This window comes from Mesoplodon bidens, assembly GCF_964165515.1.
Source record: "Mesoplodon bidens genome assembly, chromosome: 18".
In the NCBI taxonomy this organism is placed as follows: domain Eukaryota; kingdom Metazoa; phylum Chordata; class Mammalia; order Artiodactyla; family Ziphiidae; genus Mesoplodon; species Mesoplodon bidens.
This window is the reverse complement of record NC_138175.1, coordinates 27,558,640-27,584,016: the sequence shown is the minus strand read 5'-3', so window position 1 is coordinate 27,584,016 and position 25,377 is coordinate 27,558,640. Positions and strand designations below refer to the sequence as shown.

Sequence of the window (25,377 nt, the reverse complement as noted above, 5' to 3'; positions counted from 1 at the left end):
ACAGCCAGCAACAACTTCAAGACGGAGTGATTTGGAGGCATTGGACCCTGAATGTGAAGAAGTTTTAGGAAGACCTGACACAGCTTATTTCACTTGTATTTTCCTTTTTAAGAACTTACAAGTGTTGTAAGCAACTATACTTCAATTAAAAAGAAAAGAATTTACAAGAGTGATAGATGCATTTAAAAATTTGGGTCTGGGACTTCCCTGGTGGTCCAGTGGCTAAGACTCCGCACTCCCAATGCCGGGGGCCCAGGTTCGATCCCTGGTCAGGAAACTAGATCCGACATGCTGCAACTAAAGACCCCATATGCTGCAACTAAAGACCCCGCATGCCGCAGCTAAAAAATCCCACATGCCGCAACTAAAAGATCCTGCACAGAGAGACGAAGATCCTGCGTGCTGCAACTAAGACCCGGCACAGCTAAATAAATAAATAAATATTTTAAAAAATTTTGGGTCTAAGTCTAAAAGAATAAAATATTAAAAAAATAAAGTCCCCAAAGTTCTGAATGGTAAGAACTCATTATGTGAGTAGCAGTTCTGAAATTACTTTGTGTGTGTACTAGCAGTGAACAAATAAAAATATTGGGGATAATGAGAACCAGGTTTCTCACTGGAAGAAAAACAATTACAAGTAAAGAAGTTAGAATAAACTGAGAGGTGTTGAATTGGAATTAGAGGTATCAGTATAAATTCCAGACTTTTAATAGATATACAGATACATAGATATAGAGTGTGTGTGTGTGTGAGTGTGAGCGATTGAGGCAGAAAAAATGCAAGGTGAGTTTGGAACATCTTATAGGGCTAGAAAATTAGAAACAACTCAAAAAAGTGATGGGCGCATGGTGAAAGGACCCAAGAGCCAGCTTGAAGGAACTCCCAATGGCCAAATCTGGCACAATCAGAACAATAAAGTAATAATAGAAATTGATTATAACCCACAGAATAAAATAAGTAATTGAATAAATAAGTAGATGGAGAAGAAAGGACAGCTCTTTTTCTTCGAGGAGGATTCCAGTTAATAAATGTAGAAGAGATGATGGAAATAGAAAATTATCGTTAAGCAAATACCACAGTAATAACTGTAGGCAAGCATCATCCATGGTTGCTAAAATTAGTGGGCGAAAGTATGATGAGAAACAGGATGTCTGCGTAGTCTCAAAGTATCTTCCCACAAGATACGTATTAATTACAAAGGGAAAAATAGTAACTTTATACTGGAGAAACCTGGCAGACACCACCTGAATTGGGCAATCAAGCTTATCCCCAATAATAAAACAGATTGACATCATGTACCCCATAAAATGGTACAATGACAAGGGCACGTCTCTTCTGCTGTATTCTTACTAAAAATGCATAACCGGGGCTTCCCTGGTGGCGCAGTGGTTGAGAGTCCGCCTGCCAATGCAGGGGACGCAGGTTCGTGTCCCGGTCCGGGAGGATCCCACATGCCGCGGAGCGGCTGGACCCGTGAGCCATGGCCGCTGAGCCTGCACGTCCGGAGCCTGTGCTCCGCAGCGGGAGAGGCCACAACAGTGAGAGGCCCGCGTACCGCCAAAAAAAAAAAAGACTAAAAATGCATAACCTTGGTCTAATCATAAGAAAACAACAGACAAACCCAAACTGAGGGACATTCTACAGATTTAACTAATCAGTATTTTTCAAGTGTCAACATCATAAAAGACAGACTGAGGCACTGGCCCTGACTGGAGGAGACTACATGACAACTCTGTGCAATGTGGCATCCTGGACTGGGAGACTATTGGGAAAACTGGTGAAATTCATCTCAGGTCTGCAGATTACTTCACCATATTGTATCAGTATTTTCTTTCCTGGTTTCTCTAATTGTATTAAGGTTCTGTAGCATGGTGACATTAGGGGAAGCTGAGTGAAAGGTATATGGGAAGTTTCTGTGCTTTGTTTTTTCTTTGATTTTTCTAAATTTGTAATTATTTCAAAATAAAAAGTTAAAAGGTAGGGGACAGTATTATGCCTTAATTTAATTGGCAGTGTTTTTTCCTTTCTTTTGGTACATAAAATGTTAGTGTCAGCTATAATTGATGGTATCTTAGATTTGATAATGTCTGCTGTGTAGAATAAAGTCTCCTTTTAGACCCTTCCAAACCCATATCCTTCTCCAGAGGTGAGCATTACAGTTACCCTGATTCATTTGAGGACTTTTTTTTTTTAATTTGCAAATATATGTACCTGTTTGATGCATGTATTTTTTACATAAATGGGCTTATTTATTTATACTTATTATTCTGTGGCATTCCTTTTTCTCTTAACTGCATATTTTAGAATGCTTTCGCTATCTGTTTGAGTGGAGCTGCCTTATTTTTAAAATAGCTGCATGGTGCTCTGGGGTGTAGATGTGCCATGGTTTATTTAACCAGTCTCCTGACGTTTGTTTGGGTTGTTTTCAGTTTTTTCCTATTCCAAAGAGTGCTGCAGTGAGCATCCCTGTGCACAGCCTTTTAGTGTTTTTCTGTAGGATAAATTTCTAGAGATACAGTTGCAAAGTTGATAGATATTTGCATTTTTACAAACTACCAACTCGCCCTCCAGATGAAGGTGAACCCACTGCAGTCAACAGTGTATGAGAGTATGTGCCGTTTCCCCACAAGCTCACCAACGCTGAACGTTATCAGTCGTTTAATACTTTGCAGTCTGGGTGAAGAAGCATTCCTTCACTCCACCTCATTTGACAAAAACATATCAAGTGTCAGAAAATATTAACAATCGTTTTTGTCATTATTGTTGTTGTTGTAGGGATGTCATAGGGAAAGGTATTTCAGGCAGAAGGAACGGCATGAACAAAGGCGCGTGCTTCCTGTGGGTCGAATGGACCTACTGAGTCAGCTGGGGGTCCTTAGCTCTGAGTGTCAGAATCCAACTATGGCTGCCTTAAGGGGGTGGGGTGTGTGTGCGTGTGTGCGTGTGTGTGCGTGCGTGCGTGCGTGCGTGCGTGTGTGTGTGTGTGTGTGTGTCGGCAGGGTTGCAGTGGCTGCGGGGAGATAGGAATTCATAGGCCCAAATCAAGAAAAAAGCAGGAGAAGTGGTCAGGTTGGGCCTAAATTAAGGGGCTGTAACGAGAGAGGAAATGTAGGCTGGGCCAGAACATGGTCCCTGCACCCTTCTGTTGGGCTGTGTACTTGGGGAGACAGAATCCGTGTAGAGTAGGGTTTAAGAGCACAGGCTCTGGGGTCCCTTCCTGGATCAGCCACCAGGGGACTTGCACCTGTTTTTGTCTCACCTGTGAGACGGGGATGCTGAGGAAAGGTCTAGTCCCCATCCCAGCCCTATACCCCCAGTGCTGTCCCAACCCTCTGCGGTCAGGATCGGGACAGGGAGAGTGATATGAGGGGCCAGCTACCCGGAGGCTCTAAACCCTCGACATAGCGCCGTTGGAAGTTGGGTTTCTGATTTCTGGGGTCCCTGAGTTCTGGGGCTTCTTTTCAAACCACAGGGCTGGCGTGGTGTGGGTGGAAGGATCTCAGGTGCTCAGGCTTGAACGTGAGTCGTCTGCCTGCCCTGAGCGACATCGTTCTTAATCTGTGGCGCAGACCCCTCCCCCAGGGCAGAGCTGGCCAAGCCAGATTGGCTGTGCTCCCTGTTCCATTTGCTTGCGGCTTTTCTTGTAATGACGGGACCTCATAGCCAGGACTTTCAGGAGTGCACCATCCACAGGGCATCTTGGACCAAGACCTTGACCGTGACCTGCCAAGAGGTCCCCTCACTCCTGTGGTTAAAAAAAAAAAAGCCATTCCACAGTCCTTCCGCTTTTACAGTTTGGCTTCTCCCTGTCCCACAAGGTCTGGTTGGCCTGCATGTGCTAACTTTACCCTGTTGATGTCTGGCCTTCCTTCACCTTCAGCTCTTGCATTTCTTGGGGGGACAGGTCTGGGTGTTTTGGGGTGGGGAGCGATGCTTGGCTGGGCAGCACTGTCCCCACACAACCTTCCTCGCCTCTGGCTCCCGGGTACTAAATGCTGTAGGAGCCCCCAGTTGCTGAGACAACCCAAAATCCCCACGTGTATTTTCAAACGCCCCCTACTACTGCTGAGCGGTGCTCCCACTCAACAGTTGCCTCATTCCATAGGTTGTGTAACTGCCACTGGTCAATTAAATTGAAGCACTTATTGACAAGGCTCAGGAATGATCATAGTAATTGTTTATATTTTTAACCCTAATAAGTGTGAGGGATCACGTGGCCCAGGATAGAATCACATTTAAAGAAGCATGAATCATCAACCAAAAGTAATTGAATCACAGCATAGGATCACATTTAATGACACACAAATCAGCAACCAAAAGTAATTGGAAAGAAATGCAGTTCCTCATAAAGAATCCACCCACATTCACGCTGCGCTGCTCGGGAGCTCCTTTCTGTCACCCAGCCAAAGAGCCGGGCTTTCTCTCCCTCATCCCTTTCCCGTCCCTGTATTGAAACATCAGCGGAGCCTCCCTGCCAGCAGGTATGAACCCTTCCTTAAATAGGAGACAAGAGAAAAAGAAACTCCAGGGTTGTCTTAAGTAGGCAAAGGAAGGTTAGGAGGACCCCAGTCACTTATGTTATTTTTGTCCCATCCAAATGGGTACAGAAATCTTCCATTTAAAAAGTATGTTTCTATCTGTTGTCTCTGTTGTACCTCAAAGCTCTCTGAGGTGGCCAGAGGAAGGCTACCGCTCCCATTTTGCAGATAAGCAATCCTCTTAGTGATCTGCCCAAAATAAAGCTAGGCAGTGAGTGATACAGAAGAAATTCCAGTGACTCTAGGCCGGACCACTGAGAAGCTGAGGGCTGGGATTCACCCCAGGCCCATTTGGTTTTAACACTCTGTGTTGCCTTTAGAGAATCTGGGATCAAGAAGGGGAAAAAGGCAAAGTGAAAAGGTCCCTTGCTGTTGCTTCACAGACCCCTGGGATCTCGTACCCCATTTGCCTTGTGCTCCTTGATTCCTGACAAACCTGACTCAGGCTTCCTTGTGGGTGGTTGATAGGAATCTCACGCTCTGTTGATAGGAATCTCACGCTCTCTTTTTTTTGATTTTTCTAAACTTTATTTTATAGCAATTGTCATGATTAGAGAAGTTAGTAACACATTTAAAAACCTTCTCAGGGCCAGGGGATGCCAGAATATTTACAAACACATTCACGCTCTTTTTCTGAAAAATTTTTTCCGGCTTTATTGAGATACAGTTGACATATAACATTGTATAAGTTTCAGGCATACAATATACGGATTTGATGGGAATCTCATTTTCTTGTAACATCATGTAGCTGCTTTTTTTTAAAATCATAACTTTCTTAGGAAGAAACTCGTCTGCCACCACCCTGTGGGAGTATCCCCTCCGGCCTCTGTTCCCGAGCCCCACATCACCTGCTGGGCCCTGGGCTGTCCCCGTTTTCCACAGGCTGAGACATCCCCAGCTCTCTGGATTATGAGGTTTCTCTCCGCAGCCCCCTTCCCCGCCACCCCCTCATCACAGCCCATCTGTCCCTGCGCTGCCCACTCTCAGCCCTTTTAATAGAACCGTCCTTGGGGAGGATGGTCTCCACTGTGGTTTCATAACAGGCCTGGGAGAGGGCGGGGACACCCCAGTGCTGCCGAAGCATTTAATTGAATTCAGTATTCAGGGGGGTTGGCGGCTAAAAAGGCCCTAATGGGAGAAGAGTTTTCCAGGGTGGCCCTTCTTTCAGCTCCGGATGGATGGATGAGTGTGCACACATCAGAAAGGGTGGAAGAGAAAGTGGGGGAGAGGGGAGAGGACGCCTTTCTAAAAATACAGCCCGTCTGCGTTGTGTTAGCTGGTTTCCCCAGAAGCCGCTGGGAACCGAGAGCTCCAGCATGGCACTAAGGTGCAGGGACCTGGGTACTTGGGTGCGCAGGGGCCTCCCTGCCTGGCCTCTTCATGCTGGGGACAAGGCTCTCCCAGGGGGGCTGCACAGCTCTGGATTAACCTTCCTGGAGGCCTGAGTGGCCAGTGGCTCCCAGCCCAGCCCCAGCACGTCTCAACCCAAACTAGACTCAGGAGGGGACCCCCATGCGATTACAAGGCACCGTCTTTGTTAGCATTCTGGAGGGCTGATGCTTCCTGCTTCTGACAGGATGGAAGGAAGCCCAGGCAGGGTCTGGAGCTACAACCTGGTCTCAGGACCTCCCTGCCACAGCAATGGATCCCATCCAAGGCCATGTGCCCTTGGGTCCCAGGAAGCCACTGTGCTGACTCCCCAGTCACTAGGGCTTCCACAGGGAGAAGCCAAAGGAGCAGGGGTGGGCAGGGCTGGGGGGGCATCTTCTGACCAACCAGCTAGTGGGACTGTCAGCCTTTCAGGGCAGAAGGGAAAGTCTGAGGGGTGGGAGGGAGGATGGGAGGACGGATAGGAAGCCATCCTTCCATCCTTCCAGGTCAGGCCGCCATGGTGTTACGGAGCGAGCACTGGAACAGGCTAAGGATCCAAAGACCCCATTTCCAGGCCTGGCCCCACCTGGGCGTGCCGTGGAACCTCTCTCAGCCTTGGTTTACCTCATCGCACTTCCCATCAGGGTGAAATCTAATAGCACAGAAAAGTACCTTGGGAGATGTGAAGTGCTTTGCAAGAATAAAGAATTGTTAATGATCTACAAACAGTCTTAAATATTGTTTTTTCCTGATTTCAGACTGTAGATCCTAATTTTCAGTCCTTCACCCAGGGATAATGCCTGTTAACTTTGTGAAAAGCCTCCCAGGCTTTTTTATGGAACTATTCATATTTCTCATAATTTGGATAATACTGTATGTTTTATAACTGCTTTAAAAAAATCTATTACAACACAAGCATTTTACCATGTTATTAAATAATCTTTTACAAGTTATTTACCCATAGTTTGTCTAGTGCCCTACTTATGGACATTTAGCTTTTTTAGCTTGTTTTGGGGGTTTTTTTGGATTATAAGTGGCACGGTGGTGAACATTGTTACAGATAAATCATTAGGTGCCCTCTCTGGTTTCCTTAGGAAATTTCTCCCAGGGAGAAGATTGCGGAGTCCAAGAGTAAGAACCTTTTAAAGGATCTTAATTCATTCTGTAAAACTGCCCTCCAGAAAGATGTACCAATTTATACACTCACAAGCAGTATAAGAAAAGTGCCAGTTTTGGTGCATCTTTGCCAGCACTGCAAATGTTGCCAATTCCATTGGCAAAAAAAAGAAAGGATATCTTTGACTTCTAGTGAGCTTTAACATTTTCCCATGTATTTACTGGCCAGTTGTAATTCTTTTATGAATTTCCAGCTCACATCCTTGCCTAGTGTTTCTCTTGGTGCATTGTGATTTGTGCCATCCTGAAATCCAAGTAAGGAATGGCAGTGCCAGGCTAGATAGACAGATTGTGGGGTCCTGGCACCCTCTGTCTGCCTTCCCCCACCACTGGATCCTCCAAACACACACGTGCACATATGATCCGTTCCTCTCCTGAGGTTCAGAGGCCCGGGGTCTCCCACGAACACGCAGCCATTAGGGTCTGGGCCCCTCTGCCTGGATGCTGTGGGTTAAGTGGTCACTGTGTCATCCCTCCCTGCTGGTGGTACATCATGACCAGCACCTTCAATGCAACTCCGCCTGCCACACTGCCAGGCCCTCCCTTCTCCCCTCTCAGAGCCATCCTCACCCAGGCCTGTCCTTCTAGGCACTCAGGACGGCCCTCAGCTCTCTTCCTCTGTGTCCTCCCAGAGCCCACTGTCCACTTCTGACCACAGGGGGCTTCCGACCCTGTGTTTGGCTTCCCCACACTTGTCCCTCTGTTTCTTAATAAATGCAGTTTACTTGAAATTATTCAAGGGTCATCCTGTATTGTGTCGCCTTGCTTTTCTTTTCCTCTTTATTTTCTTTCTTCCTTCCCTCCTTCCTCCCTCCCTCCCTCCCTTTCTTCCTTCCTTACCCCCACCCCTTCCTTCTTTCTTCCTTTTTTTTGGGGGGTGGCAGGAAACATGTTTTAACTTTTAAGACCAAATAGTACAATGACCCTCCCTGAGCCAAGCAGGCGAGTCTTGCAGACGGAGACTTGCGGCCCGGGTGAAGCGCAGCGCTGGGCCTGCGCTTGGGAACCGGGGGTCCGGGGATGGAGGGGTCGGTGTGGTCCCCGGTGCCCCTGCCGCAGCCCGGGCTTGCGCTGTCCCCTCCGCCCGCCGAGAGAGTCCGAGCAGGGCCCAGGCGTGCCCGTCGCAGCAGGGCTCAACCCTTGTCCTCGCCTTCCCTCCCTAGGGCTGCTGCTCCACGACGGGACCATGGCCGGCCTGCAGGAGCTGCGATTCCCCGAGGAGAAGCCACTGCTCCGGGGCCAGGATGCCGCTGAGCTGGTGAGTCGCCCCTTCGCGGTCCCGAGGGCGGAGGGCGCCACCTCGTGACCGAGAAGGAAACCGCGCGCCTTCCCTTTAGTCTTTTTTTTTTTTTTTTAAATTTTTTTAACATCTTTTTTGGAGTATAATTGCTTTACAATAGTGTGTTAGTTTCTGCTTTATAACAAAGTGAGTCAGTTATACATATACATATGTTCCCATATCTCCTCCCTCTTGCGTCTCCCTCCCTCCCACCCTCCCTTTCCCACCCCTCTAGGTGGTCACAGAGCACCGAGCTGATCTCCCTGTGCTATGTAGCTGCTTCCCACTAGCTATCTATTTTACGTTTGGTAGTGTATATACGTCCATGCCACTCTCTCATTTTGTCCCAGCTTACCCTTCCCCCTCCCCGTATCCTCAAGTCCATTCTCTAGTAGGTCTGTGTCTTTATTCCTGTCTTACCCCTAGGTTCTTCATGACTTTTTTTTTTCTTTTCTTAGATTCCATATATATGTGTTAGCATACGGTATTTGTGTTTCTCTTTCTGACATACTTCACTCTGTATGACAGACTCTAGGTCCATCATCTCACTACAAATAGTCTTGCTGATGGCTAGGAGATGGCCCTCCGTCCCGTGAGCCGCCCTGAGAAGCCTTGTCCCCGCCTTGGGAGAGTTCCTGGCCGGGCTGAACGCCCATGTGGCTAAAACCCAGCCAACCTCGCTGTGGCTTTGGCTGTCTTTGAAGCTGGGAGGCTCTGTAGAAGAGTTATTCCCATTTCAGTGATGAGAAAACCGAGGCACAGAAAGGTTAACTCACTTGGCCAGGGTCACACAGCTCTCGGGGAATGAGGCCCGTATTCAACCCCTGGTTGTGGGCGGCCGTTGAGCCCCAAGAGGGTCCCCGCTGGGCAGTGCTGCCTCCAGTGGGGTCACGATGCTTCCCCAACTACCTGGGCCTTTCATGTCTGCAGCCTCTCTTTTTTCCTCATAAGCCTCTGAGGTATGAGGGAAAGTATTACCAGCAGTGTTTCCAGGAGCAGTGGGATCAAGGCATTTGAGGTTGTTATTTTATCCCAAAGGGCCCTCATCTGAACACCAGGCGTTAAATTTCAGAATTAGTTCTACCCATGTTTTCTTTTTTTTTTAATAGCATTTTTTTAAAACGTTCTTAATTTTATTTATTTATTTAGTTGGCTCCGTTGGGTTTTCGTTAATGTGAGCAGGCTTTCTCTAGTTGCGGTGAGCAGGGGCTGCTCTTCGTTGCGGTGCTCGGGCTTCTCTCTTGTAGTGGAGCACAGGCTCTAGGTGCGAGAGCTTCAGTAGTTGTGGCTCGCGGGCTCTAGAGCGCAGGCTCAGTAGTTGCAGTGCACAGGCTTGGTTGCTCCGCGGCATGTGGGATCTTCCTGGACCAGGGCTCGAACCCATGTTCCCTGCGTTGGCAGGCGGATTCTTACGTTTTCTTGTTGTGGTGACACCCAGCACAGCTTCCCTTTCCCTCCTGCAAGGAAAAGCTATGGGTCCATTGCTCATAGAATTCTGGGGCATCATGGCTGTAGGTCCCTGCTGGTTATGCCGCCCAGCCCCCCTCACTTTACAGGTGGGGAAGCCAGGAGCCCAGTCTCTGGATCCTCGGCACACCCTTCTTTGCTCCGCCCCAGCCTCCCAGATCTTCCCTCCAGAAGGAGATGAGCCCAAGAGCTGCTGAGTTCCACATGTTGGGACAGAGTGGCTGTCCAGGTGCCAGGGGCCCAACCACATGAGGCCAGCAGTCCTGTCCCCAAGAAGGGTACAGTCTTTATTTTTTTCTTTTGCCCCGCCACTTGCAGGATCATAGTTCCGCCCCCCTCCCTCCCCCCCACCCCCACCAGGGATTGAACCCCGGCCCTCAGCAGTGTGAGCGCGGGGTCCTAACCACTGGACCACCAGGGAATTCCTAGGGTGCAGTCTTACTTTTAAAACAGAACCTCAAGTTAACTTATGAGACCTGATTACCTTAGGGCAACCCCCAGGAATGGTCGGGGAACAGCTGGTGAGCTGGACACTTTGTAGACTTTTGATTCTAATTCTACTTCCTCCCTGTTCCGAGCCCCCATCATCTCTTGCCCAGGTGCTCCCCGCTGGTACGGGTGTGCATCTGTGGGTGGCACAGAAAGCTGAGGGCACCTTGGCCTCGCATGTTCTCTTCCACTCTTCTCCTCAGCACGGCAGCCCCGCCCCCCTTCTTTCTGCTTGAAGGAGCCTCCCCACTGGTCTCCGTGCTCTGTACAACCTTTTAAAATACATCACGTCCTTCCTGGCTTTCTGATGTGTTCCATTCCCTTGTTCCAGCCCTTCATGAGTCCTGCCTTTGGCTTGGTAAGGCACGCTTGTATCCTAATTATAAATTTCCCTTTTTCGCTTAGACTGACCAGATTTGATTTCTATTACTGGCCACCATCCCTCCTGAGGCCTGTTTTTAACTATTGTTCTTGGCTTTGGGAAGGTACCCCCGTCATTTTATCCTTTTTGTGTAAACTAAAAATTCCACGCATCGTGTCACTTTTCTGCTTACGGTTGGCCAGTGGCTGCCGTAGCACCCCGAGTTGTAGCCACAGTCCTTCCCCGGGCCCAGGGTGTGCTCCGCACCCCCTCCCCCTGCTGGCTCCTGTCCTGTCTCCCAGGCTCACTGCTCTTCCTTGAACAAGCTGATCACATTCCCAGCTGTTGCCTCTGCCTGGGACACGCTAGCCGCAGGACTTTTCAGGGCTGGCCCTTCATTTTGTTCAGGCTCTGCTCAGATGCCCCCTCCTCAGGAAGGCCTTCTCTGACCACCGGGTCTAATATCGACACCCGCACACCCTCCGGGCCTGGCACTTAGTGCTCTCGGGCTCTGCCCCACAGGCTCCTGGAGCAGAGACCCTGTCCGTTTTGTTCCCCGATCTCCCCAGTTCCTAGCACAGTGCCTGGTACACAGTAGGCTCTCGGTAAAGACTTGGGTCAGGTGGAAGCTATAGACTGTGGTGCAGCTCAGAGGAAAGGAGTTTTTCAGAACTCTCTGCAAAGTCCCTCGTCCCCACAAACAGTCCATCTTTCGAGGCATGCGAGCAGAGACCAGCCTTCGTGTGAGGGCGTGGTGGGCCGGATGGTGGCTCTCAAGCACCCCTGCACTCATCACCAGGGCTCAGGGGTAGGGGGCTGCCTGCTGGTACGCGGTGTGCAGCTGTGGGCGGCACAGAGCGCGCAGGGCACCTTGGCCTCACATGTCCTATGCCTGTCTCTTTCACTCCCCACCTTGGCAGGGCACCCCAAGAGATGCCCTCGCACCCCTTCTCTGCCCAGCCTGGCCCAGCACCTTGCTGCCCCTCCCTCCCTGAGCCCCTTTGACCAGCCCCCTGGCTCTGCCTTCTTCCTGCTACATTTGGTGTCTCTCACCTCATCCCACCTGGACCAGAGTTGGCTCCCCTGCACGAGGGTCTGCATCTCAGTCCTCCACGGAGGCTGCGAATCCCCAGCTCAGTTTCTCTCCTTTCTCGGGTCAGCACAAGCCCCGTGGACCTGGTCACTGGTCACATCTGCTTTTCCCAAGACGTATTAATGGCCCCATCCTCAACCCCCCAAAATCCTCCTAGGTGCTCCCAGTGTGGCCTTTCCAGATTTCAGTGACAACTGGTGCAGTCCTGTCTTGAAGTTCCGCCTCGCTCTCTGCCTCTCTCTCCCAGGCGGTTACACGCACAGACAGATTCCCCTGTCCAGCTGCACGGGACAGAAGTGCCAGTCCTTTTCACTTTTTAAATCTTCCTCAACCTTCCAGGTGCAAATTCCCTGAATCCACTGAGGAGCAAACACTTCCACACGGTTACCCACCGTCCCTCCGCCATTTCAGACTTGCTTGCTTCTGAAGTCTTTGCCCGGTGTGTCCAGGGCTCCGTGGAAGAATTGTTGATTCTCCCCGTGCCAGCATCCCCGACCTGGGTCTCCTTAGGCCGCTCCTGGACCTCCTCCCCTCCTCTCAGCTGGGCCCTCTCTCCCACCAGTTTTCCTTGGAATGTTCATGTGGTTCCTCCCAGGCCTCCGGTGTCTCTGGATTGGCTTGTATTATTCCTGCTGTTTCTTGGTTTGGGGTCCTGCCCATCTGAAGCTTCCCATCCCCTTGAAAATCTCCTGCATCTCTTTCCCTGGCCCCACCTCAGGCAAGGTCTTCCAAGGTAAGAGGATTTATTGATAACCAGCCTCGACCCTTTCCCCCAGACCCCTGCCCCCTTCCTTGGAGGGTCCAGGAGTGGCCACCTCCGTGCTCTCCTCCCCTCCCCAGGCAGAGCCCCCAGGCCCTGGAGGAACCAGGAGGGGAGGATAGCCATTGTTGATTTCACCTGAGACCTGGCTTTCCTTTTTTGTGTGAGAGCCTCTAGTGCTGTCTGATTTTTTCCACCACCCCTCCCACTCCAACTGCCAGAATGCAGGTGGGTGAACTTCTTATTTTGAGAGTAAAACATCAGCATCACTGGTTTTCATTGTTTTCCTCCCTGCTCCTGTGACTTGGGTTCATTTTCCTTCTTGTTGCACCTAGTAGCCCTGCCCTTCACTTGCTGTCCTCCCATAATATCCTGGTTCCAGTCTGTCTCATTTATCCACATATGTATTCAGTAGCATCTGTAGCACACAGAGTCCAGTGCAGGAGTGCCAAGGACAGGATGACTGCTATCTGTGCCCCTTGTTTAATCCTCACAGACACTGAGGCTTGGAAGCTAAGTGATCTGCCCACAGTGAGCAGAGGAGAGCAGAGGGGGTTCTAGACAGACGCAGCAGAAGGCAGGACACAGGCCCCAGATCTCTGCTCTTCCTGGATACGTGGGATCCCCCCATGAGGTTTCCTTCCCCAGACGAGACCCAGGGCGGGTGTAGAGTGTCTGAGGGCTGCCGGGCTGCATCGGGGAGAGCCTGGCGACACAGACACATGGGGTTCAGGCCCCCATTCCTCCACTCTCCATTTCTGCCACCTTATAAACAGTGGGTATATCGAAACCATGCTCGCCTCATTCATGAAGTTAGACTTGTTCATCCAGATCTGTTTGTGTTTGAGGAACCTGGTCCCTGCCAGGCTTTATGCTGAGAGCTGAGCCAGACGTGGTCCACACCCTCTTGGTGCCTGCAGTCCAGTGGGAGGGATGGTCACCAATCAGAGACTCACACCAGTCACCATACATGAGCCTAAAAGCAGGGGATTTTGGTGCTTTGAGAGCATGAAGCAGGCAGGTCTGGAAAGGTGGGAGCAGCTACTGCAGAGGCCCAGACAGTGCCTTTGTGCAGGTCAGAAAAGCCCCTTTCTCCCTCAGCTTCTCCATCCTTAAAGTGAGTGTGATAGTCAGGCCCGCCTCTGCGCTTGTGCCCTGATGGGCGACCTCAAAAGTCATCTGTGGGGTCAGCGGGCAAAGTGCTGAACAGCAAGAATTTGGGGTCAGAGCTTATTCCGTCACTTTCTAGCCATGTGCTTCCATCTCTCTGAGCCTCACCCTTCTCACCTGCAAAGTGGAAATCTTCACATTTTCAATTAATAGGTAAAAAAAAAAAATTAACAGGTAAAATCAGTGTGTGTAGCTGCTCGTAACCTCATCTGTCAGGTACTAAATGGCCTGATGCCCGGCGCTTGGAAAGCCCTCTGTCACTTTTGTTAACATTAAGATAGACTGGGCAGGGACTTCCCTGGCGGTCCAGTGGTTAAGACTCCGTGCTTCCACTGCAGGGGGCCGGGTTTGAGCCCTCTTCTGCGAACTAAGATCCCACATGTCGCATGGTGTGGCCAAAAAAAAAAGATAGCCTGGGGAACAGCAAGTGAGGCTGCTCAAGGCAGAGCCCCTGTGGCCGCCTCCCTTCCCTGCCTGGGCCAGCCTGGGGCCTAACGAGCCACCCCCTCTGTTTGCCTTGCTTTAGGAGAATTCCGACACCTTCCTCTTGGCTGTGGACACAGACTGGAAGGTAGGTCTCTGCTCAGCCTCCCCAGATGGGGACCAGCTGCTGGCTGGCCCCTCCCCCACCTAGCCTGTTTCAGAGGAGGGTCACAGCCCTTCCACGTGCCCCCAGCCTGAAGCCACAGGGACTGGGCACTTGGAAGCCTCCAGGACCACCCCCACCGCTCACAGCGGCTTTGCGTCCCCTCTGTCCCGTGGAGAAATGCCCCCTCTCTCCTTGAACAGGACAAGGAAAGGAGGAGAGGTCTGGGGGAGTGAGGATGCTGTTATCTGAATCAGCACTTTCCTCCTATGAAAGCCAGGTTGATGCTCCGAAATAGCTCCGTTTCCATGGCAACAGTTGCCCAGGACAACCATGTCCTCTTTAGTTTGATGCCAGATTCCCTGTGAAACTGAATCATTCTTTGTTTTTATTTCTCTGCATGATGATTTCTGATTTTGCTCACTTGGCCAACCATTCCTCCCCTGTGAGTCCCATAGTGGCCATTTATTTCCGGGTCTCAGAAAATGCATGACGGCAGACACAATGGGAGCCTCACAGGGCTCCAGGGCCCCGCTGGCCATCATAACCTACTGAACAAAGTCAGACTTTTCTGGGACCCTCCTCCTGGCTGGCAGGAGCTAACCCCCAGGCCACCATCCAATTTGGGTCAGTCTCTCAGCCCCGTGACAGCCTCAGCCTTGTGGTCTGGACGCAGGGGTGACGTGGAAGGAGGGGTGGCCTGCTGGCTCCTCTCCCAGGCACACAGAGCTGCAGCCAGGACCTGAGGATCTGGATCCGAACTGTGCTTTGGACCCTGGGTCACCCATCCTTCAAGGACGCAAGCAGAGGCATCAGAGTGGCCCTTGTGCACATGCTCTGGTCTCCTGGGAGCACCAGCTCCAAACACAAAGGCCTCTGGAGCTCGAGAAGACAGGATGGAGCCTGGGGGAGTGGGGAACTAGGGGCCGGGGAGGTGTCCACAAGGTGGCCCAGGCCCAGCCAGAGTCCCCTTTGTCCTCCCTGCTCCAAATGAGGGCTGGAATGTGTGAACAAACAGACCCTCCTCCACAGGAGGGGGCTGCTGAAATAAAATCCAGAGCAGTCAGCCCCTGCCCGACATTGAGTGGGACTCACTGGATGCCAACGGTGCTGACTGCCAGCCCCCAAAACACACGCACGCTGGGAGGCAGATTGGAGGGTGAAATAGGTGATGAGAATCCTGGGGTCCCCTGCACCCATCTGCCGGGCCCAGACTAGGGTGGTCGCCCCATGTGTGTGGGACCTTGGTTCTCAAGATCCTTTGCTTGGTAAAGGGCAGCATGTGTTAAAAGGTACCTTACTGTCTACTCTGGGTACACCACACGGCGGCTGCTGTTTTTTTTCAATTGTTGTTTTTAGTAAAGCAGCTGCCAGGATGGCCCTTGTCTGGGCCAAGGCCTGGCAGGGATTTTATCCTGTTCAGTCCCTTGCCTCAGTGGGCCCAGCCAGCGGGGGAGGCAGTGGGACACACTAGAGCTGGGAAGACCCGGGTCCAGGTCCTGGGCTGCCACCTGACCTCCAGTACAGGTCACTACCTCGTTTGTAGAGTGAGGCAGGCAGCTCAGCCCCGGTGTTTGTAGGATCGGGGTTGGTGCCCTTGGGCTGGGCACTCAGACCCTGGGCTATGACTAGTGGCCACTAGAGCCAGACTGCCTGCGTGTGGTTCCTGGCTCTGTGCCCACTAGCTGTGTGATGTTGGGCAGGTTACAGAACCTCTCTGTGCTTCATTTTCCTTGTTTGTAAAGTGGGTGTTCAGAGGATAAAATAAAGTAACACGTGCAAAGCATTTGGATGGATTATGGCACGTGCAAGATATGGTACTAAGCATTTACTACTCTTAATGTGACCTCAGGCCCAGGGTGCTGAGACGCTGGTGAGCTCCACTGCTTACTAGCTGAGTGGGAGAATTTACTTCTCTGTGCTTCAGATTCTTCATCCTTTCTCATAGGTTTGTGAGGATTATGTGTTACCCTTGATCCTTAAACCTACCTGTGCAAGCAGCTACACTGCTTTTCTACCATTTACAGATGTGGAGGCTCAGAGTTGTTGACTGACCTGCCTGAGGTCACACAGCAAAGACTAGCAGCGTTTGGCTAGCAGGACCTGAGCCTGCCTTATTCAGCCACAACTGTACAAACTCCAGGGAGGAGGCCAACAGGTTGGAGAGAGACACAGATTATCCCATTTCTCCCCTGGGCAGGCCTGGGAGAGGCCTACATATAGGCCTGCATATAGGCCACTACATATAGTGATGTATGCAGCTTTTTTTCATCCTAGCAGCTCTGTGAGGAAGGCACAATTCCTATTTGACAGTTGAGGAGACTAAGGCACAGAGGAGTTAAAAAATCTTGTCCAAGGTCACCCAGCTAGTGGGTGGGGAAGCTGGAATTTAAACTCAGGTCTGTGGATTTGAAACCACTGAGCTGAGCAGAATTGGGAGGTCATGGCTTGGGTTGGGCAGTGTCTGAGATCTCCCAGGTCCAAGGGTGGGAAAGGCTACTCAGAGGTTCAGGTGGGCATAAGGTTGGATGGGGACCATGAAGGGGCAGGGTTTTAGTGGCAGAAAGGGTGGAAGGCCACCCCACCCTGCCCCTCTACCAGAAGCATATGGGAGGATTTTGTGGGCAGGTCCGCAGGCAGGGCTGTGCTTTTGCACACCACCTCAGTTGCCAGAGCCTCCTCCTGTGCCGAAGTGGCTGCAGGGAACAGGGAACATGGCCAGAACATGAGGGGCTGGGGGACAGCCCATTCCACACCCCAGCTGCCCTGGGAGACCACAGGCCCCCAGCACTCTGCACTAGGCCCGCAGTGTGAGAGGTCAGAGAGGGGCAGGGAAAGTTATTGATGCCCCCCAGGCAGAGAACATGGCCAGAAATAGCATACATGGCAGGTGCTGACCAGGTCACTAGGCACCCAGAGATGGGGAGGTGACTGCCTTCCCCCAGGGCAGCCAGCCAGCCAGCGTGCAGGGCTGTCGGCACAGGCTGGGACGAATGGCGTGTTCCCTCACCGAAGAGACAGAATGGGGGCACAGGTGCCCACACCCCTCCCTCTCTCTGTTGCTCTTGCTTCTCTCAGCCCTTGGGCTCCCTCCTCCGCTCCCCTTTCTGGCCCATTTCCTCTCCTCCTCCGCTCTCCTTTGCCCGCCCCTTCTAATCTCTTTATTCTGCCTGCATGTCTCTGGCCAGCTCCTCACCCAAATCTTGAGCCACGTGACCTCCAGCACCTGTCGGGACGGCGGGAGGCGGGAGGCAGCTCAAGCATCCTGCTCCCCAGAGACTCGAGAGCCAAGCCCCAGGCTGGGTGGCCCCAGGAAAGAGGGCCGGGTGTGTCTGCGGGAGGTGGGCATGTCCACATGGACAAGCTGCCTCCTGTCCCTCCTCCTGTCTCTAGTGGCCTCCAGCCCCTTGTGCAGGATGGGGGTGGGGGAGGGCAGAGCCGGTGTGTGCCCACCAGCTCCCTGGTCCTGCAATCTGCCCAGGCCCTCTGGCCCCAGAACCCCCATTTCCCCAGCATGGGCAGGCGCTGGGTATACATGTGGGCAAAGTGGGGGCTGCTCAAGGGGAGACCCTGGGGGTGGAGAAGGAGCAGTCCCCTGGAGTAGGGTCATGACCCAGGTTGCCCCAGGTAGCAGTGACTCCCCGTATCCCCTCAAGGTTAAGGGATCCAGGTCTTTCTGACGTGGAGGCTGGGCTTGCGGCACTCTCGGGCCCTCCCTGCTCCCAGGGTATGGGTCAAGGGCTCTGCTGTCTAGGGCATGCCTGTGTGGTCCACCCTGCCCTGCTTCGGTGTGCTCGTCTTTGAGAGGCTCCTGTGTGCCTGTCACAGGGCACACCTGTACACGTGGCCTCTCGTCTTCCTAGGACCCGGTGTGCAGCTGCTGCTATGAGCCTCTGCTGGGGGTGGGCCGGATGCAGGGGCTGGGGACCATCAAGACTGATGCGTTGCTGGGGGCGGGAGGAGCAGGAGATGGGGTGAGTGAGGACCTTGGAAGCCAGTCAGAGCCAAGTTTGTCTCCTGAAAGCCAATCTGGGAGCAGGGGCTCTGGGTGAGCGAGTGGCTGCTCAGAAACCCCGCAGGGAGGAGGGGCCAGCCCAGGCCCGCCCCCCACCAGCTCTACATATAAATGGCCCAGGAGCTGTGCCCCGTCATAGAGCCGCTGGTCTCCCACTTGCGCTGCCCTCACCCTCTGGACTCTGGTGACTCAGGCCTTTGTTTGCCCTTCGTAGTCGAGGCAGGTCGCCTCCCTCAGCAAGATGCCGGAGTGCTGGGATGGGGTGAGTGTGGAGTCTGGCGGTGGCGAGGCGGGCGGGGAGGGAGGGGATCCCTCTGCCTCTGTCTGATGGTGGTTCTGCCTTCAGTCGCCTCACCTTGGGGGTCACTGAGCAAGGCCAGCAGGTTCCAGGCACCCTGGTCTGCTGCAGCGGTTGGGGGTAGCTGCTGGTCAGGGTCCACAGGGGAGGGCGGGGAAGGCTGAAATCTCTGCACAAACTGGAACGGGCTGTGACTTGTTTGTAAGCCTGTGTGGATCGGTGTGTGGGCATGTGTATATCCCACTGACGGTGTGCCCTCCGCCGGGCATGTGCCCAGCTGGCTCTGCCTGGCGGCTGTGACCACCCCAGCCCTGTGGAAGCTGTTCCCTGCGTGTCTGGGGTGTCTGTGCCTGCAGACACCTCCTGACCCTGCGGGGGTTGTCTTGGTTGTTTGGGGGACTGCAGGGTGCCAGTCAGGCAGAAGTAGGGAAGTCTGGGTTACGGTGTTAACTGGGCCGTCAGGCTGGGGTCCCTGCAGGGAGAAGGGGGTCGCTGCGCCTTATTTTCTGGGCGTAGGAAGGCAATGCTGGAGGGATGAACCTGCAAGGCTAGGGGCCCCGGGGGGACCAGGTTGCCTCCTTCTGCCTGGGGGTAGCAGGTGCCCAGGCTCGGTGCTGTTCTAACTCCAGGAGGGAGAGGCAGGGGCAGACATACCCCTCTACCCCGTAGCCTGCCCTGCCGGCCCTCCCGGGTCCGGAGGCCATGGGGCCGACCTCTACCCAGGCAACGACGTCAGCGCCTACCCGCCGCTGCAGACCCTGTCCTTGAATTATTGATGCGGTTGATGGGAGGAATCCAAGCAGCCCTGCGCGCGCGTGTGCGCGCGACCTGAAGCCCAACTCGGAAGGCCCCCCTCCCCCCGCAGCGCTCAAGGTCACGGATGAGGGGAGCCGGACAGGCAGAGAGAGGACATTAGAGCCCCCTCCCTTGCTGCCGCAGTGCCTCGCGCTGGCGCCCACCTGGAGGCGGGGACGGGCTCTGACGTCACCAAGAGCCAATGAGAGCCCTCGGCCCTGGGGATTGGGGGACTCAAAGCGCGTCTGGCTGCGGCCTTTGGGGCGCCCCTCTTGGGGACCTTTGGCCTCTATCAGGATTACCTGGATATGAACTCCTGGGTCGAGAGGGTGCAGGGAGGTCGGTGGAGGGTTCAGCCAAGGTCAGTGGGCAACGGGCTGGTGCTCCCGATGGCCTGTCCAGGCCCAGCCCATCCCATCCCCGGGGTGTTGAGCCTTAGTGGTGCAAGCACTGCGACTTACTTCCGCTGCCCCGGTTGGGGCATGGGGACCTGGGCAGCCACACCGGGACTGGGAGGGGCAGACGCTGCCCTCACACACACACCCACGGGGCGGAGATCTGGGAGGACCACGCCCTGGGCCCTGACTTGTGCTCTGCGGGCTAGAGCTGACCCCGCTCTGAGAGCTATGCCGCAGGAAGTACACTGCAGCTCTTGTGCTGTGGATGCCCTCTCCTGCCCCCAGCCCACCCTCCATAACACCGTGCGCCCCTCCTGCCCCATCCCACCTTCCTTAGCACTGTGCACTCTTCCTGCCCCAGGCCCTGCCCTCCAGAGCCAACAGAGCATGGGGGGTGGGGATGAGGCAGGGCCCCCCAGCAGGGACAGGCACCCTGTGGAGAGGCTGCCTGCTCAGAAGTCTCTTGCATGGAGCTTGATCTCTTCCTCAGAAAAAGCAGCCTGAGGCTGGCACCTGGCAAGGTCCCCCTCTGCCTTCTCGGAACTTGGCCTTGGGCAAGTCAGTTCTTTCCCAGCCTCAGTTTCCTCCTCTGTGAGGATAAATAAGAAGATACATGAAAAGTGTCTGGTCAGTGGTCAGTGAGCAGGAAGTGTTCCTTGTTTTGATAGCCCTGAGGGAGGACAGGCCTGGGCTGTGGGGAGGCTGTGGCGGACTCGGGCCCGCCTGGAGGACTCCCAGAAGTGTGGCTCCCGGGGTGCAGCCTCGAGCCACAGGGTTGGCACTGCCTTGTCTCTCCCCACTGGAGACAGGCCTCAACAGTGGTCCTCTGAGCCCAGACCCAAGAAGGCCAGTCCCCAAGAAGATGTTCCCTGCCTGAGTCTCCACTTTCCTGTCGGAGGCAGGAACTTAGGTTGTCTCTGAATCTGAGCATCCTAGTGTCCTCCACCTGAAAGCTGGGGAAAAGAGCTCCTTCTCTCTTGCATAACACCTGGCACACAGTAGGTGCTCAGTCACATCTGACTGTCCTTGACCCTAGCCCCACCTCCAAGTCCCTGGGGCCACCCCCCTGTAGTTCCCAGGACTCCCCCTGGTGCCAACAGGGCTGTTTATTCGGCTTTGACAGACCCTCTTGGAGCCTCCCCATGAGTGGCCAAGAGGGAATAGTTTGCAGAAGGACCAGCCAGCAGGGCGCCTCCCCAGGGCTCAGGGATGCCCACCCACGGCAGCCCCCTTTCTGGGGCCCTTTCCAAGTGCTAAACACTTGGAAAGATATCAGCTTGTTTAGTTCTCACAGAGTCCTGATGAGGTGGCTCAGGCAGCGGTGGCTGAGGCACAGAGAAGTGCATGCCCCGCTCAGAGTCACACAGTAGGGGCCAGAGTGGGTCTCAAACCTGCAGCATCCAGCTCCTGCTTCCTGGAGAACTGACGACCTTGAGCAGCGAAAGCAAAGGCGTGAGCACAGGAGGACCCCAGAGTGGCCACTGCGGAAGGCCTTTGGGGAGGGGGTGGGAGTCTAGCCTGAGAGAGGCCTTGGGGATCACGGAGAGGCAGGAGCAAGAGCCTGGAGGTGGAACCAGGGGCAGGTGTCGGGGTGGGAGGCTGGGCTGGCCAGCAAGGGGTCTTTGCCGTGGATTCTAGGCGAGCTGTTGAGGCCAGTCCCCTTCAGGAGCTGCGGCCCTTTTGAAGGCTTCTGAGTTGAGGGGGAACATGATTAGGGCAGGACTCAGTGGGGATGGCAGAGCTGTCCTGGAGGGGCTGCAATGAGATGGGGGAAAATGGGCTTCACTGGACCCTGGAAGCCTGAGTGCAGCAGGGCCTGAGCCTGGGCCTGGGCAGTGGCAGCTCGTCCCACTGGCTGGTTTGCAGAGGAGACCAGAACTTTCACGTGCAGACCAGTACACGTTGCCCCTGTGCTGAGCAGCCTTGGGAAGGGGTGCTCCCTCTGGTCTGTCCTCTCTGGGGGTGGCTGGGGGTGGTGAGAAGGGGACGCCCCACCCTATGGGGGTGAAAGTCCCGCCAGAGGCCCAGCAGCCCCCAGGCTGCCCCACAGCATCATCTCCCAGAAAAGCCAGGAGTGGGGGCTGCCCGGAGTGTCCAGCGCTGTCTCTCCCCTCCAGGAGCACGACATCGAGACGCCTTACGGCCTGCTGCACGTGGTGATCCGGGGCTCCCCCAAGGGGAACCGCCCGGCCATCCTCACCTACCACGACGTGGGTCTCAACCGTAAGTGCGCCTCAGCGTCGTTTGGCCCTCCACTGCCTCCAATCTCCCGGAACAGTGAGGCCCCCCTCCCTCCCCACAGAGCCCCGTAGATCCCCACTCACGCTTAGCTCTGTGCCCCTAGCCATTTGGGTCTCGGTTTCCCCGCTGAACCATGAGGCTAATCACCTCTGCCTCGACCTCCCTTTCAGCATCCATGGGCCTCCCTCCCCGCCTCTCCCGGCTCAGCCACAGCTGAGAGCTTTGTCTTTGCAGACAAGCTGTGTTTCAATACCTTCTTCAACTTTGAGGACATGCAGGAGATCACCAAGCACTTCGTGGTGTGTCACGTGGATGCCCCCGGTCAGCAGGTGGGGGCCTCGCAGTTTCCTCAGGGGTAGGTACCCGGAGCGACCCACCCCCCAGCTTTCCGCAGCCCTGTACCCCTGGCTGCTCTGGGCCTGACCTCCTGCTCTGCCTGCAGGTACCAGTTCCCCTCCATGGAGCAGCTAGCCGCCATGCTCCCCAGTGTGGTGCAGCACTTCGGGTGAGTCCTCGCCCAGCCCTGCCCCTGTGCTGGGGGCCAGGGGGCGCCCACCATCTCCACAGAGCCAGCAGGCTCCAGCTGAGCGCTGAGGGCTATGGGTGGGTCTGCTGTGGATGGCAATCATGGGAGACCCCCAGAGTGACCAGCCATGCTCTCTATCAGGTTCAAGTACGTGATTGGCATTGGCGTGGGAGCCGGAGCCTACGTGCTGGCCAAGTTTGCAGTGAGTCTCTCCACCCGCCCCCGTAACTAATCCCAGGACTGGTCTCTCCCAGGGGCAACCCCACAGGAACTTTCCTTCCTCTCTTCCTTTCCTCCTCCCCCTGCTTCCTCTTCACTTAGGAAAGTCCTTTTTTCTTTTTTTCTCCAAGGAAATTAACTTAAAAAAAAAAAAAGGTTACTTTTTCTATACAATTCCTTAAAACACTATGTGCCATAAGTTGCTTCAACCATTATCCAAAAGCAAACTTTCTCTTAGCAACAAACTATACAACTAATTACTCCGGCCACTAAATAAGGATTATCCTAATCACTCATTCACTAATTAGGGTAATACTTAAACATGAATCATTTTTTAATCTAAAATTACACTTATGTTAAGTTTGCGAGGTTTAAAGAAAGGTTTCAGAAACATCATGTCGGGTAGGAGCTCACAAGCTTTCCATCTCTAAAAGCAAAAACTTAATTTTTAGGATTCAAAGTATTTCTTTCTTCAAAAAAACAAGAATAGGGCTTCTCTGGTGGCGCAGTGGTTGAGAGTCCGCCTGCCGATGCAGGGGACGCGGGTTCGTGCCCCGGTCCGGGAAGATCCCACATGCCGCGGAGCGACTGGGCCCGTGAGCCATGGCTGCTGAGCCTGCGCGTCCGGAGCCTGTGCTCCGCAACGGGAGAGGCCACAACAGTGAGAGGCCCGCGTACCGCCAAAAAAAAAAACAAGAATAAAACAAAAAAACTGACTAAGAATTTTCAACTCCAATTTCCACTGCAGTGCTTAACCACTTTGTTAATTGTCAACTATTCCCAGCCACCCCAGAAGACAACCTTGACATGACCTCGGTATTGTATATATATCACCGTTTTCCCCTAAACACAGGCAGACAGTCGAACAGAAAACTCGAATCTCTTTTACAATGTCTAACACAAAACAGGCTTTGGAAAGGTCAGTTTCTTAATATCACTAGGGTTTTTTCTATGAAAGCAAAGAAACAAAATATTTCATTGAAGATGTTTAATCCTTAGTGTTGCAACAGTAGCCTCTTCAAAGGTATATTAAAGGGGCTGAAAAACAGTGATATAGGCATAGATTCCAAATAAAAGGGTTTTGAAAGGTTCCAGGTGGGGAGGAGGATGGGCAGGGCCCCCACCCCAGGCAAGTTCCCAGCTGAAGGCACTTGGATATCAGTGGTACCTTGAAGCCCTTACAGAGTGCGGCCTTCTCTTCAGATCCTAGCAACCGCCTGTGAGACGGGCAGGGCCAGAATTTTACAGTCCGTTTTCCAGGTGGGAAGACGGGGGCTCCCTGCACCCTGCCCCGCCCCCCAAGCCCTGTCTCCCTGTCCCGGCAGCTCATCTTCCCCGACCTGGTGGAGGGGCTGGTGCTGATAAACATCGACCCCAACGGCAAAGGCTGGATCGACTGGGCGGCCACCAAGGTGAGCGCGGTCCGCCTGGAAGGGGTGGGGCGGGGCGGGGCGGGGCGGGGCGTCCCTCACACTGGCTCCGCCTCGGCCCGCAGCTCTCCAGCCTGACCAGCACTTTACCCGACACGGTGCTCTCCCACCTCTTCAGGCAGGTAAGGGGGCGGGGCCGTCCTCACGCAGAAACCGGAGCGGCCGGGTTGGGACTCTCCCGAGGGCCTGGTTCTGCCTCCTAGCGGGGGGTACCCGGGGTTTCTGCCCCCCCTTCCGCCCGGGCAGGAGGAGGAGGGTGGCGGGGTGATGGGGCATCAGACATGCCTCACCCCTACCCCGGGATCAGCCGCGAGACTACAGCACCCGAGCGGACTGGGGAGACAGACGGGGCGAGGCCCTCTCCCCTCTCAAGGCCGTGGGCTCCCCCACACACCCTTCCCCCCTCCCTCCCTCCCCACCACTGGGGCTGGGGCAGGGGTCGCTCCGGCCAGAGATGCCCCCTCTGAGCCAGTCACCGTCTGTGGCTCCACGCCGCCCTGCCGCGCATGCGCTCATCCCCCGTCCCCGGGGCCCAGGAGGAGCTGGTGAGCAACACAGAGTTGGTGCAGAGCTACCGGCAGCAGATCGGGAACGTGGTGAACCAGGCCAACCTGCAGCTCTTCTGGAACATGTACAACAGGTGTGGGCGGCTCGGGTCCCAGCTGGCGGCACCGGGACGGGAGCGCTCACGCAGTTGGGGGACCCCCCTCCCCGGTACAGCTGCCCACGGCTGGCAACACACTCTCCCAGTTCGTGTATGAGTGGACCGATGAGCCTCCGAGGGTGTGACCTCTTGCCCAGGGTCACACCCCGCGAGGGGCAGAGGGGGAGCAGGGCTCTTCCACTCCTCCCCCTCCCTTGGGCGTTGCCAGCGGGAGCAGCGGGGGAGGTGGGCGCCACCCGCTGCCCCCACTGCCCTGAGCCTCAGTGCTGACATCCGTAGGTTGAGAGGAGGTTGGATTAAGTGCTCCTTGGAGCCCCTTAGGGGTTGCCCTGCAGGGGAGTAGCCAGGGCCCCCCACTGGCCTGCCCCTCCTTCTCTTTCTCCTACAAATATTTATTGAACGCCTGCTGTGTGCATGGTGCTGGAGAAACACTGGAGAAGGAGGGAAGCCCCGGCCTGCCTGCCTCTAAGGCGCGGGACTCCCAGCACAGGTGGTGGAGCA

At 54.2% G+C, this 25,377-nt stretch overlaps 1 protein-coding gene across 6 annotated transcripts in view; it reads left to right on the top strand.

Moving 5' to 3' along the window:
- The window catches only part of NDRG4 (NDRG family member 4), a 98,505-nt gene that overhangs the window by 66,813 nt on the left and 6,315 nt on the right, over window positions 1-25,377 (top strand). For 3 of the 6 annotated variants that reach the window (XM_081216894.1, XM_081216896.1, XM_081216893.1), the window contains exons 2-10: window positions 8,249-8,343; window positions 14,231-14,275; window positions 21,914-22,019; window positions 22,272-22,392; window positions 22,480-22,542; window positions 22,705-22,765; window positions 24,108-24,194; window positions 24,278-24,334; window positions 24,749-24,852. In XM_081216894.1, coding sequence (XP_081073020.1) covers window positions 8,272-8,343; window positions 14,231-14,275; window positions 21,914-22,019; window positions 22,272-22,392; window positions 22,480-22,542; window positions 22,705-22,765; window positions 24,108-24,194; window positions 24,278-24,334; window positions 24,749-24,852 — 716 coding nt within the window. In that variant the 5' untranslated portion in view covers window positions 8,249-8,271. Of the gene's footprint in view, window positions 1-8,248; window positions 8,344-14,230; window positions 14,276-18,430; window positions 18,568-20,964; window positions 21,249-21,913; window positions 22,020-22,271; window positions 22,393-22,479; window positions 22,543-22,704; window positions 22,766-24,107; window positions 24,195-24,277; window positions 24,335-24,748; window positions 24,853-25,377 lie in introns of those variants that run through there. The other 3 variants (XM_081216897.1, XM_081216898.1, XM_081216895.1) reach the window with 3 other exon arrangements.